This window comes from Xenopus laevis, chromosome 7L, assembly GCF_017654675.1.
Source record: "Xenopus laevis strain J_2021 chromosome 7L, Xenopus_laevis_v10.1, whole genome shotgun sequence".
In the NCBI taxonomy this organism is placed as follows: Eukaryota; Metazoa; Chordata; class Amphibia; order Anura; family Pipidae; genus Xenopus; species Xenopus laevis.
In genome coordinates this window covers 40,273,948-40,287,513 of record NC_054383.1, presented here as the reverse complement: position 1 = coordinate 40,287,513, position 13,566 = coordinate 40,273,948, and the positions used below count along the sequence as shown (strand labels likewise).

At 37.6% G+C, this 13,566-nt stretch overlaps 1 protein-coding gene across 4 annotated transcripts in view; it reads left to right on the top strand.

The window, feature by feature from the left end:
- Positions 1-11,476, top strand: part of sec31b.L (SEC31 homolog B, COPII coat complex component L homeolog) — a 53,749-nt gene extending 42,273 nt beyond the window's left edge. For all 4 annotated transcript variants that reach the window (XM_041568543.1, XM_041568541.1, NM_001094132.1 and 1 more), the window contains 5 exons: positions 1,868-1,929; positions 5,401-5,544; positions 6,721-6,840; positions 8,025-8,096; positions 11,016-11,476. In XM_041568543.1, coding sequence (XP_041424477.1) covers positions 1,868-1,929; positions 5,401-5,544; positions 6,721-6,840; positions 8,025-8,096; positions 11,016-11,195 — 578 coding nt within the window. In that variant the 3' untranslated portion in view covers positions 11,196-11,476. The remainder of the gene's footprint in view (positions 1-1,867; positions 1,930-5,400; positions 5,545-6,720; positions 6,841-8,024; positions 8,097-11,015) is intronic.
- Positions 11,477-13,566: the final 2,090 nt, after the last annotated feature.

Below are 13,566 nucleotides of genomic sequence, written 5' to 3'. Positions count from 1 at the left end.
AGGTGAGGAGCAGCATTAGGAAATATTTAAATTACCACTTGAATGTGGTGTAAATATATTTAAACCGCAAAATTAAATTGAGGATTTGTTGTCTATGGCACTACTGTAAATTAAGACAATAGGCAACAATTGTACTCCAAAAGAATGATCTACATGTTTTATTAACATAACCTATTAACTAACCTGCAAATGTTGTTGATAACATATAGTGAGGCCCTGGCATATATGAAGAATTCTCTGCACCATCTAGATGTTGTTGTTGCTCTTAAAGGGAATGCCTAATAAAATAAAACATAATTCTAAGCAGCTTTGCAATATTCATTCATTGCAAATTTTCAATGGTTTTTAGGTTATTTGTATATGTGTTGCTATTGAAATCAATGTTTGTCTGTCCCCTGGTGGCTCAGACTGTTGAATAAATGTAAGACAATGCAGCTGATTAACAGGCCTGTCTTTGCTGGGGAACTTTTGCAACATTGTTAAAAAATTGTTTTTAATGTTTATTGGAAAGATTCTTAGAATTATGTTTTCTTTTATTAGGCTAATCTTTATGTTGGGGATGACTTGCCCTTTAAGCTACAGCTAAAAAATCTTTGGGATTTTGGGGGTTGTAGCTCTGCAAGTGACTGAAAGCTGTGGGTTGGACATCCATTGGCAAAATACTACACAAATACTTTGTAATCCAGTGTAACTAGGGTTGCCACCTTTTCTGAAAAAAAATACCGGCCTTCCTATATATTGATGTTTTTTCCTTATTAATAACAGTGGTATCAACCACCATTTTTACCGGCAAAGCCGGTAAAATAGTGGTCAGGTGTCAACCATAAAGGTGGCCATACACGGGCAGATAAAGCTGCCGATATCGGTCGTTTGGACCAATTTGACAGCTTATCTGCCTGTGTATAGGGGCTTTTGGCTCCCTTGGCGTATCGTAATTCGATCGTTCGGCCTTATGGCCAAACGTTCGAATTATCCCTGTTAGTGGCATATCGGGAAAAGATCCGCTCGTTTGGGAGCGGATCTTTGAGTCTATGGCCAGCTTTAGTGTAACTTGGTACATGTATTGCCCTCCATCTGAAACCTGGGACCTTTGGTAAATTCCCTTCTTGTCACTTCTTAAGAGAGGAATGCAAGAAAGGACAGTCTTTAAGCAATAGTTTTCAAATATTACTAGTGGCTTAATTAGATATAACTGGGCCCCACAGCAAATTATTTTTCAGGCCCCCAAAATGTCTAGAGGTTGACATGCTTTACCAATATTTATTAAAATTGAAGTTGTATTGAACCCCTATACCTCCTGCCCCCCCCCCTGCAGTCAGGGGGCCACTAACCAACATAACAATAGCGGCTCATCATTGTCAGTACAGGTATAGGATCTCTTTCTGGAATCCCATTGTCCACGTATCTGTGAAATATGGTCATATGGCAATATGGTCATGCAATTTTTTTTTACATTTGCAAACCTTCCAATATAAACCAGTAAACGTAGATATGCAATTCTTGTTTTTTTTTAATGAGTAAATTATTTTTAAAACCTTCAGGTGAGTTCCTCCAAATTGCAGTGATCATTTTACTCATGTCCATGTCATACATGTTAGTGCAGAAAGGCCTTTTGGCACAACAGTGTTTACATCTCATAATGAAGCTCAACAAGCAAATATTCATTGTCTGCTAAATCCTGTGTGTGTTTTTATAAACGGCTGTGTATGAAACCACAGTTTGTCTGCATGCAGTTGGCATTAATGTGCAGTAGATTGATATCAGGGCTTATGCAGCTCATATTTTGCAATATTAAGGACTGTTTTTACACAAAATGAAGAAGTATGAGTAATGATCAAATAATTGTGCCTTGTGTTTGATCTTTCAGCGAGTGAACAAGAAGCATGGAGTGATCCTCATGGTTTCAAAACTGGTATACAACGGAAAAAGGTAAATCACACTAAACATCAAACCCACAATTCAAGAAAGTGAGATCTTGTTTATCAATGCACATATGTCCACCTTACAGTCTTCCAGTTGTTGCTGAAATTATACTATTATTACTTTATAGTCCAACAGTAGCTGAAGGCTGAACATTCCTTAGGCCTTCAGTTGTCTTTTTTTGACCAATCACAGATGCGTCTTGCAGTACACATTGCCATAACGGAAGAATAAAATATGTTATACATTTTCCTATTATAACAACCTTTCTATTGGACTCCATTTTTAATAGTTTTTTAATTATTTGTTGCTTTCTTCTGCCTATTTCCTGTTGTCAGATGGGGGGTCACTGACCCCGGCAGCCAAAAAAACTGTTGCTCTGTGAGGCTACAATTTTATTGTTAATGTTTCTTCTAGTCTCTCAATTAAACCTCTTCATGGTTGTTTGGGTCAACTGGACCCTAGCAACCATATAACTAACGAAATTCCACTGTGGTAAACCAGTTGCAAATAGTATATCTAACATGATCCAACTGGAGAGCAAGTGATCATAAGGTAAGGAGAGAATACCATGGGGTAATACATTTCAATTATATTCCACTTCTGTTCTTCATAAATGTTACAGCAACACTTTGCAGTCATAGGGGAAGGGCACACCCGGCGATTCGGGGAGATTTAGTCACCTGGCAAACAAATGCCTCTTCTTTGGGGTGAAAAATCTCCTCGAACTTCTTCTGCTGGCTATAATGAAAAATCGGCTGCGGCATGGCACACGTGGCTCTTCGTATCCCGAAGTTGTCCGAAGTTTCCTCGTGAGGCAATTTCGGGCGACTTTAGAATATGAAGCGTTGCGTGTGCCATGCCGCAGCCGATTTTTTATTATAGCTGGCGGAAGACATGGCACACGTGGCGCTTCGTTTTCCGAAGTTTCCTCGTGAGGCAACTTTGGGCGACATCAGAATATGAAGCGTCGCGTGTGCCATGCCGCAGTCGATTTTTTATTATAGCTGGGGGAAGCCGTTCGGGGAGATTAGTCGTCCCCAAAGGAGAGGCAATTAGTCGCTAGGCGATTAAATCTCTCTGAATCGCCAGATGTGCCCTTACCCATAGACTAGGCGCCAACCGACAAATCTACTGCGGGTGACTAATCTCCCCGAAATGCCTTCCCATCTGCAAGAATGTGAATTGCTAGCGGGATGGCATAGGTGTCGCTTCATCTTCCGAAGTTGCCCCTGAAGAGGCAACTTTGGAAAACCGAAACGATACGTATGCCACCCTACCAGCGATTTGCATTCATGCAGGCAGGAAGGCATTTCGGGGAGATTATTCCCCTTAGCAGTGATAATTTTTCGATTGGCGACTAATCCCCGTGTTCCCACCACCCTTAGAAAGAAATGGACATATTTGTTATGGGACTTTCTTTACCTGTTTTTATTTTGTGAGAAAAATGTGTTCTTTTAGTAGAATACAGAAGGTGCATTTTCTAAGACGATATTGTTATGTTTGGTAGTTACAACAATGATACTAGAGCTGACCATGACCAGGCTGATATTGCCTGCTGACCTGACCATTTCTCACTGGGATGTTCCTTTTCAGGCAGGTGGAGTTCACAATAGGCTGTGGCTGCAGATTGTCCTCTGCCATTTGGTCTACTCTGAGTCACTATGTGATTTAGTAATTGTGCTAAGTGCTCAGTTCAATTAGACCTTTAGCCTCCACAAATGAGTGACTATTCCCATGTGTGATCAGGCTTTTTCAGCTGCATGGTACTACTTTGCATTCTAAACTAAATCTGTTCTTTTTGTGGGTAGGCCGATTTGCCTCTTCCTTTATACATTAATAATTCTCAAGGTTTATGTCAACCAGCAAAATATTGCACTGCCTTCAGTTAGTTCTGTGACACATTAGATTATTCTATAGACCAATGTGAATATATATATAGCATCCAGATAATGAATGCTGAGCACATTTAATTACAGATATGTTCTAAAAAGATTGGTTAAGTAATGTGTGGCCAGCTCGGTAGGGAACATTTTGAGCAAACTTTCCAGTCTGTGCTGCTTTGCGCATCCCTTTTCTGTGATCTTAATCCTCCCCCACTGCACATAAGTTAAAAGACTCTTGGCTTTCTCAGGAGGTCTGGCTGGGAATCAGCTGCAGGCTGTGCTCACTACAACAGGATTAGATCCTCGTTAAAACTGTCTCCTTTTGATGTGGCCTTCTTGGAGGGAATCACTTCTGACTACATGGTTTAGCCAGAAAAAAATAAAGCCAGTCTCAACGATGCCATAAAACATTTCTTTTCCCCTCCATTCCCTCCTTTTTTACTATAAATCAGATAATTTACCACTCCTTAATTGCAACATTCATGACTCCTGTTTATATTTAACATAGGAGTTCTAACCTTCAGTTTTGTGACCCAGCAGTATTGTGTATTGTAGCTTTTCAGATATGCAGGCTCCTAGAGAGCAAACTGAATCCGTTGAAATTATAGCGTTACTGTAGAGATACAAATCTCTTAAATACTTAAAATATATCACATGCTATTGAGTTTGGCCAGTTTCTCAATATTTATTTATTTAACACTATCCAGTTATTAAGTTTATTCATCCAGTTTTATAGCTCCCACTTATATGTGTAAAACAAAACATGGAAATATTAAATGTGTATATGGAGTAAGCTATGTCCTGATACTTTATTGTCTTTTTGAAATGAGAACAACAAATTAAAATTAATCTGCAAACAACACACTTCTGCTGTAAATCTGGCAAAATCCACCTGCTCTTAAGGTGGCCATAGATGCCAAGATTATTCTCTCCCCAACGACCAATTTTAGGTCGAGCTGACAAATCCGTCAAATTACCGTGAGTTTAATGGGTACCAAATGATAGTTTATCTAATGATTTTTCGGCAAACATTGGTCAGAAAACTGATCGTCAGGTTAGAAAATTTTCATCTTTCACAGTGAAATTTATCCATTGACCAATTCTTTGTATGGCCAATCAGGCAGCTACCCACAGTTTTCCTAGCTTCATCTAGACAATATAGCTTGAAGTGGTCATTTTAGTTGATGGACAAATCGTACATTTAAACAATCAGTTCAGGATAAGCTTGGTCCTACAATAACAAAAAGATCTTTTAAAAATCTTAACGTCCATGGCCACCTTTAATGGCTGATTCCAGTATATGGCAGCAATTTGCAGTGCACTGCTGACACATTATATGGTTAGGTTGTTTGCATAATTCTAAGCAACGTTCCAATATATATATTTATTACAATTTTTCATTGCTTTCTAAAGTGGTTCTGAAAAAAAATTGCTATTGAAAGCAGCATTTGCTTAACACCTGGTTACTTTTTAAACAATGTTTCAAAAGTCTTTTTCAGTTCAATAAGTGAATGAATTGAATGTGTACCAAGGAAGTTGTTTTGTGGATAAATAAGTGCACATTTGATAAATGTATATGTGTTTTATTTTTCAGTCTAATCCAGTCGTTCCTCCAGCACCAATCACAGCTCCTGTTATGAACCATCCCAGTGAATCAGAGACATCGCAACCTCAGCTGAACAGCGGCTATGACTTTAATCAGGCTCCCCCTGGTGCACCTAAAGAAACAAATATGCAGGTATAAAAATTATTGGATATGGTTAATCAACAATGCATGCCAGTGAGATGTTTGGGTCTCACTATCTGCACAAACAGAAATTACTTGGAGCACAACAGATTGTGGGGCCCTACTGTGCATTAGTTGCTGGTATTATAAGTGTGTGTTTTATTGCACTGTGTTTAAAAAAAACACATGTTATGACATTTTTTTCAGTAATTCTTGTGTGTGCATCTGATTTTAGCTGCTTAATTGTGAAGCTCTCATTATTCCTGCTTTGTTAAAAAAATAATTTCAAGGGGATACCCTATGTCTAGAGTGGTAAACAATAAGGGCGTTATTATCTGTATTTTTCTGGCAAACTTAATTTTATGAGAAGCTGAATTGAAGGAAAAGTGTAGTTTGTGTTGAATCTCCGTTTCCCTTCTGCTGCTTATATTTGCACAATAATCGTAACTCTTATTGTCCTTACCCTCCGTGCCAGATATCTTTTAATGAACTTTTAATATATTCTTAGGGACACTTTTATCAACAGTCAATGTCAGAGATTTGTGTTTAAAGGAGAAGGAAAGGCAAACTATATGAACTACCTCCCTCAAAAGTTCTCATCTAGATGTCTTAAATCGCAATAGTTTCAGCTTACCTATGTGTATAGAAAAGTAGTAAATCGTGTATCATGTTTAGCTCTCGTTAAGTAAACCACGGCCGACATCTTGGCAAAGGATTACAGGCTTCCTTTTCCTCTTCTTCGCTAATGCGCATGCACCAAACACTCCCCCTGACCTCAGTCGTGCATCGTAAATGAGGTTGCACCTACTACTTGCAGTGACAAAGAAGGCTCAGGGCACGCTGTGCATAACAATTGCTCGGGCACAGTAAGTAGCGGAAGTTTTCCACTGTCCACCAATGATTATTTCCCAGGCTGCATATTTAAAAAGGCTGCATTATGAAGTATTTATATTATGCTCTGTGCACGTTGCGCAGAAAGATTGCCACTGCCCAACAATGGATGCTGCCAGGTAGCTGTTCCCTAAATGACTAAGAAGAAACGATTGCGCGTCTATATAGAGAAGCGACTGTTTACTGATCAAATGATTTCCCCAACTTGACCTATTTATATAACTACAATGTCAACAGAAATGTTTCTTTCCCTGATTTTTATATATCAAATCTATCTTACCAATTTTTCTGTGCCAGAGGATGCACCGGCTGCCAGTGGAAAAGGTAGAGAAAAAAGAAATGCCTTCAGAGCATCAGCCCCTGCAAAATTCTTTTGATGGCTTAGTGCACAGGTGTTCAGCTGTAGCATCAGACCCCGTAAGTATAAAACTATAAATGCACAGTGAGGGGGAACTTTATTTATTTATTTATTTTAACGGTCATTTGAACTGATGAAGACATGCTGCTTTAAAGAGACTTTACATTTTTCCATAATTTATTTAAAAGGACCTCAGTACAAAGTTATGAGCATAATGCTGAGCCAGTGTCTAATATATAAGAATTCATTCACTGTGTAAGGTAAATGGGCTGAAATTAGTTAACATAAAAGTGTATAAACAATAAAACATTTCCCTGGATTTAAACACACTGGTTTTGAATACAGGTATGGGATCTGTTATCTGAAAACCCAATATCAACAAAGCTCCGAATTGCGGAAAGTCCATCTCCCATAGACTCAATCCAAATCCAAATAATCCAAATTTTTAAAAATGATTTTCTGTAATAATAAACCAGTACCTTATAATTAATCCCAACTAAGATATAATTAATCCTTATTGGAAGCAAAACCAGCCTATTGGGTGTATTTAATGCATACATGATTTTCTAATAGACTTACGGTGTGGAGATCCTAATTACAGAAAGATCTGTTATCCGGAAAACCCCAGATCCCGAGCATTCTGGATAATAGGTCCCATACCTGTACTGTAATTTTCTTCTCTAGTTATCTTCTCTCCTGGAACCTAGTACAGGTATGGGACCTGTTATCCAGAATGCTCGGGTTTTCTGGATAACGGATCTTGTTTGTAATTTGGATCTCCATACCCTTAGTCTAATAGTAAATCATGTAAACGTTAAACAAACCCAATAAGCTGATTCTGCTTCCAATAAGGATTGATTATACTGTATCTTAGTTTGGATGAAATACACTCTATTATTATTACAGAGAAAAAGAAAATCATTTTCAGAAATTTGGATTATTTGATTACAATGGAGTCTATGGGAGGCAGCCTTTCCGTAATTCGGAACTTTCTGTATAATGGGTTTCCGGATAACGGATCCCATATCTGTATAACCAGGAATAAAGAGCATTGAAACAAAGGAAGTGGATGCATAATTTTTTTTTCATCAAAATGCTTCATTTTTTCATTAAATGCTTCAACACAAATGCATGATTATCTGATAAAAGTTTTCAGCAGAATATCATTCAGATCGTAATCTACCACTGAATTGGGTAATATATTTAAATAGCAGCACCTACATCATGTATCTTCTGTCCACAGAAAACTAAGAGGAAGTTAGAAGATGCTCTCCAGAGGTTGGAGTGTTTATATGACAAGCTTAGAGAAAACAATGTAAGTATATTTATCTGTACTTTCTTCCGTATATGTTATGATTCCTAACTGATAGAAGGGATCGTCTGTGTTTTTTCTGTCACTTTTTTAACCACTGCGGACAATCAGATTTTTTACATCCTTTGCTAAATCAGTTTTTTTTAATCAAAGAGAATCAGTGAATTCAAATTGTTCATTTAAAACAGGCTCCAGCAGAAGTTGTATTCATTTCAAGCACATCTACTTTTACACAATTAGTAAAAAACATGGATAATCTTTACTTAATTTGAGGGTTTACATCCACCTAACTAAAGCCTAACTAAAGAAGTAGGCTAGAAATGTTGTACATTATGTTTTGGTCTTCTGTACCAGCCCAAGGCAACCACAGTCCTTTAGCAGTGAAGATCTGTGTCTCCAAAGATGCCCCAGTAGCTCCCCATCTTCTTTTCTGCTGATTCACTGCACATACTCTGGGCTAATGTCACTTACTAAGCTTAGGGACCCACTCATAATATATTGTATACACAGAATAGAAACGTTACATATAAGATTGATTAAGATATAAGATTTAGCACCAAAATTTAATAATCATTTTATATTACAGATTAACCTCATTTTCTGCTTTTAAATTTGTGACAACCCCTAAGCTTAGCTTCTCAACAGCTGCTCAGACTGTGATCTGTGCTCAGATCTGTGTCCATGTACAATAGTATTCTTCCATTCATGGGATGTGTATATGTTAACTCTAAACAGGGATTTTCAACTTCTCTTCCTATCTGGTGGTACTGACATCTCTGGGTACCTACAGCCAAGGAAGGATCTTTGTCACACTCTGCTGGAAAAGCTATAGCAGTCCTGCAGAATTATCTGTTACCCTAATTTTTTATTGTGCCTGTGCGTAAGAGCAGTATGGAAACCCAGAGAGCATATTTTCATACTGTAGTTATCATAGAATGAAAATGTAATAGGAGTCAGAGTATTATATCTCTGTAATTGTAGTCTATGCAAATGCAAAGATAATGATGATTAAAAAGTCATTTTGCTGCTTTGTGAGAGAACTTTAACCAGGAATCTAACTCCATGGGTGGGACCGTGAGACAAAGGATTCCACTGTGTTGAGGTTCCTTCTGTAATATAGGGTACAACCAATGTCTGCAACCCATGTCCACCTATTTCAATTTACAACCCTCAACCCTATTGATTCTGCAAATCACAACCATTTTACCAGTGGTGTAACTAGATGTTACTGGGCCCCATAGCAAATTAACTTTAGGGCCCCAAAATATCCAGAGGTCGTCCTGTTGAACCAATATATGTAGAAATCACTCATTAATTAGGGCCTCATGGGGCCCCCTATACCCCCTGGGTCCCACTGCAGCCGCTGGGTCTGATTCCTCTGTAGCTACGCTCATCCTGTAAACCACATTGTAAAAGGAAACCCCAAATGTGGCTTGATCACAGCCATGAGAAAAAGAATCAGGAAGGGGCTGTCTATGGCATTACATATCAAGCATACAAAAACAAATCATGCTGGAGAAACCTTTGGTCCCCAGACTTTGCAGAGTGGCAGCTCTCACATTCTTTTAGGAGAAGCTCGGAGTTTAGGGGGCAGATTTATTAAGGGTCAAATTGAAAATTCGAATTTTCTTTTATGGTCAAATTTGACTAGGGAATTATCCAAAATTCGATTTTTGAGATTTATCATACTCTGGGCCTTTAAGAATTAGAATTCGACTATTCGCCACCAAAAATCTGCTGAATTACTGTATAATTCTATAGGAGAGGTCCAGGGATCAATGTTTGTAGCCTTACTTACAGTTGAGTTTTTTTTTCAAAGAAAAAAACTTGAATCCAGTTTGGTTGAATTCGATCCAAGTTTTCGAGCCGGTAAAATTGGTCCGAGTTTTAAATATGCAATTTTATTAATAAATAATCGAATATTTGAATTTGGAGTAAAATCTAATTTATGGGAGTTTGAAAAAACACATGAATTCGAAATTCAACCTTTAATAAACGTGCCTCCAAGTATTACAACATCGGGAAGGCTGTAGGTTGTCCATAACTGTCTTAAACATGCAACATTCCTAGCAATGCTATTTTTCACATCTCAGATTAACATTATATACAAATTTAAAATCAGGGGATGTAAAATTGAGGTTCCACTGTATCTTAAAGGGATACAGTCATGGGAAAAAAAAAATTTCAAAATGAATCAGTTAATAGTGCTGCTCCAGCAGAATTCTGCACTGAAATCCATTTCTCAAAAGAGAAAACAGATTTTTTTATATTCAATTTTGAAATCTGACATGGGGCTAGACATTTTGTCAATTTCCCAGCTGCCCCTGGTCATGTGACTTGTGCCTTCACTTTAGGAGAGAACTGCTTTCTGGCAGGCTGCTGTTTTTCCTTCTCAATGTAACTGAATGTGTCTTTGTGGGACATGGGTTTTTGAGTGTTGTTCTTAGATCTACCAGGCAGCTGTTATCTTGTGTTAGGGAGCTGTTATCTGGTTACCTTCCCATTGTTCTTTTGTTTGGCTGCTGGGGGGAATAGGGAGGGGGTGATATCACTCCAACTTGCAGTACAGCAGTAAAGAGTGATTGAAGTTTATCAGAGCACAAGTCACATGACTTGGGGCAGCTGGGAAATTGGCAAAATGTCTATCCCCATGTCAGATTTCAAAATTGAATATAAAAAAATCTGTTTGCTCTTTTGAGAAATGAATTTCAGTGCAGCATTCTGCTGGAGCAGCACTATTAACTGATTCATTTTGAAAAAATTTTTTTTCCCATGACCGTATCCCTTTAATTTACTTACCCTTATAAATAGTCTTCTCATGTTTCTCTTAGCTGTCTCTCATTATTCAGCACCCTTCAGTTAGCCTGTATTGCACAGTAGGTTATTTCTCCATTTCATGCTGTTTTTTTTACCTTTCCACAGCTATCCCCTCACATTCTGGCCGGGCTTCATGAAATTGCTCGTTGTATGGAGAGCCGCAATTACCAGCAAGGGCTGGTTGTACACACACAGGTAGTCAGTAGCAGCAACTTCAGTGAGGTCTCTGGCTTCATGCCCATCCTGAAGGTCCTCATGACTATTGCCAGCAAGCTGTGCGTGTAATAGCAAGCAGGACTCACTGAAACTGTCCCTGGAAGAACTTTTTTTCTCTCTGCAGGATTGGAAATGTATGTGCCTCACAGGTGCAGCTTCTAAATATGTGTAAGTGCGTGTTCGAGTCTTCATGCAAATATATTCATATACGGACACATATTTTGTGCAGTGCACTGTAGAATGCTTTAGAACTTGCTGGCATAGGGAACAGAAACAAGCAATGTTGAATATGCTGGTTCCATCCATAAAACAGATTTTGTTTTAATATGGAATAAATCAACTGTCACCCAGTCTTTTTTTCTGCTTTTCTTCAAACAGCTGTAAGGGGACACATACCAATGCAATGCAATGGTAACACATTATAATTTGTTGTTATAATTTTAGTTGATTACAAATTCAATAATGGCTTCCTTTTGAGTTCTGTATACATGCATATATAAGAAGCGCCATTTTTCTAGATACACTGCAGGATTTCACATGTCTCTTTAGCTATGCAATCTTTACATGACACACTTTTGGCAAGCAGAATAATATAAAAAATATTTTGCAGCACTGCATCACAGGGAACTAGAGAAGTCCATATGGATTAACCATTTTGTGTAGGAACCTTAATTATTCAAATTCTTATATTGAATAATTATTGCATTAAACTAAAAATATATATGTACTGGTGGCTGTTCAGCCCCATCTGCGGGGATCATAATTTAGTGATGAAATGTGAAAACACAAAATAAAAACCTAATTTTACAACTTGTTTTCTCCCACATTGTATGCAGTTTATGCTATTAATAGATTTGAATGTATATATGGTTTGACTTTATTTGCTTGCCAAATTCTGTGAATACCATCCCATGTTTTGTGTCAAGGAAAGGAATTCATGTATCCCCTCTAAAAAATAATTATACATAGATAAATATGCACAAGTATTTATGTGGCTTCGTCCAGTTTCCAAATTTGTTGCATTACCATTAAAAGGAAACTGTGCTTGTTTAGAAATAGCGTATATCATATATTATTTTCCCTTAACCCTCTCCCGCTACAGTAAATATAGGCTTCACAACCATAGACACGATTTAACTTTTTTGCACTTAGCAAACTCATTGGTGAAATGGATAGTGTTGTATGGGTGTAGGGTCCATTATCTGGAAACCAGCTATCCAGAAAGCTCTGAAATATGGGACGGTTGTCTCCTATAGACTCCAATTTAATTAAATTCAAAATATGAAAACCTGTTATTTTTCTCTGTTTTAATAAAACAGTACATTTTACTTCATCCCAACTAAGATATAATTAATCCTTACTGGTGGGAAAAAAATCCTTTTGCGTTTAATTACAATTTAAATAATTTTTAGCATACTTAAGGTATAAGGTTTCAAACTATGGAAGGAGCCCTCATCCAGAAAACTTCCATACCTGTACAACCTGGAAAGTAAATATCACAACAGGATCATGAAGTTATGGCTGTAAAACTGAATTAGATTCCATAGATGTATACATACAAATTGCTGGTACAGGTATGGGACCTGTTATCCAGAATTCTTGGGAGCTAGGGTTTTCTTGATAATGGATCTTTCAGTAATTTGGATCTTCATACCTTAAGTCCACTAAAAAAAACATTTAAACATTAAATACAGGGGTGTAACTACAGGGTAAGCAGACCCTGTGGCCCTAATGAAGCCCTAATTCATATACAGTTTCAATAAATATTGGTAAAACAGGTCAACCTCTAGACATTTTGGGGGACTGAAAAATAATTAGCCATGGGGTCCAGTAATATCTAGTTACGACAACGATTAAATATATCCAATAGGATTGTTCTGTAAGAATTAATTATATTTTAGTTGGGATCAAGTACAAGGTACTGTTTTATTATTACACAGAAAAATGAAATCATTTTTAAAAATGTGAATTATTTGGATAAAATTGAGTTTATAAGAGACAGACTTTCCTTAATTTGGAGCTTTCTGGATAATGGGTTTCCCGAACCCAGTACAAGCATCGCTGTATATCAAAATTCCAGGATGAGTACAGTGCAAAGGAGCAATTCGAAAATATGGAAGATAAATGAACAACTCAAGGACTTAAAATATATTGAACATTAAAGTGAAGTCTTAGTAATGGAACTAGTAGTTCCCAGGCTGGGGTGCAAGCTGTGCATTTGGGCCCCCTCTGGCCACAATTTTTATGCCGGATTTGGCAATAGATAAATAAGGAAGAGGACATTTAGTGCATGCACAAATCATACTTGGAAATATGACAACTCCAACTCATATGTCAGAGGAGGAATTCTCCATTAAATTGTTGAATACCTCAGCATATACTGTATAAGTCCTGGTAAAGTTTGTGTTGAATGCCTTCACCAAACAATACGCCTGCTTAC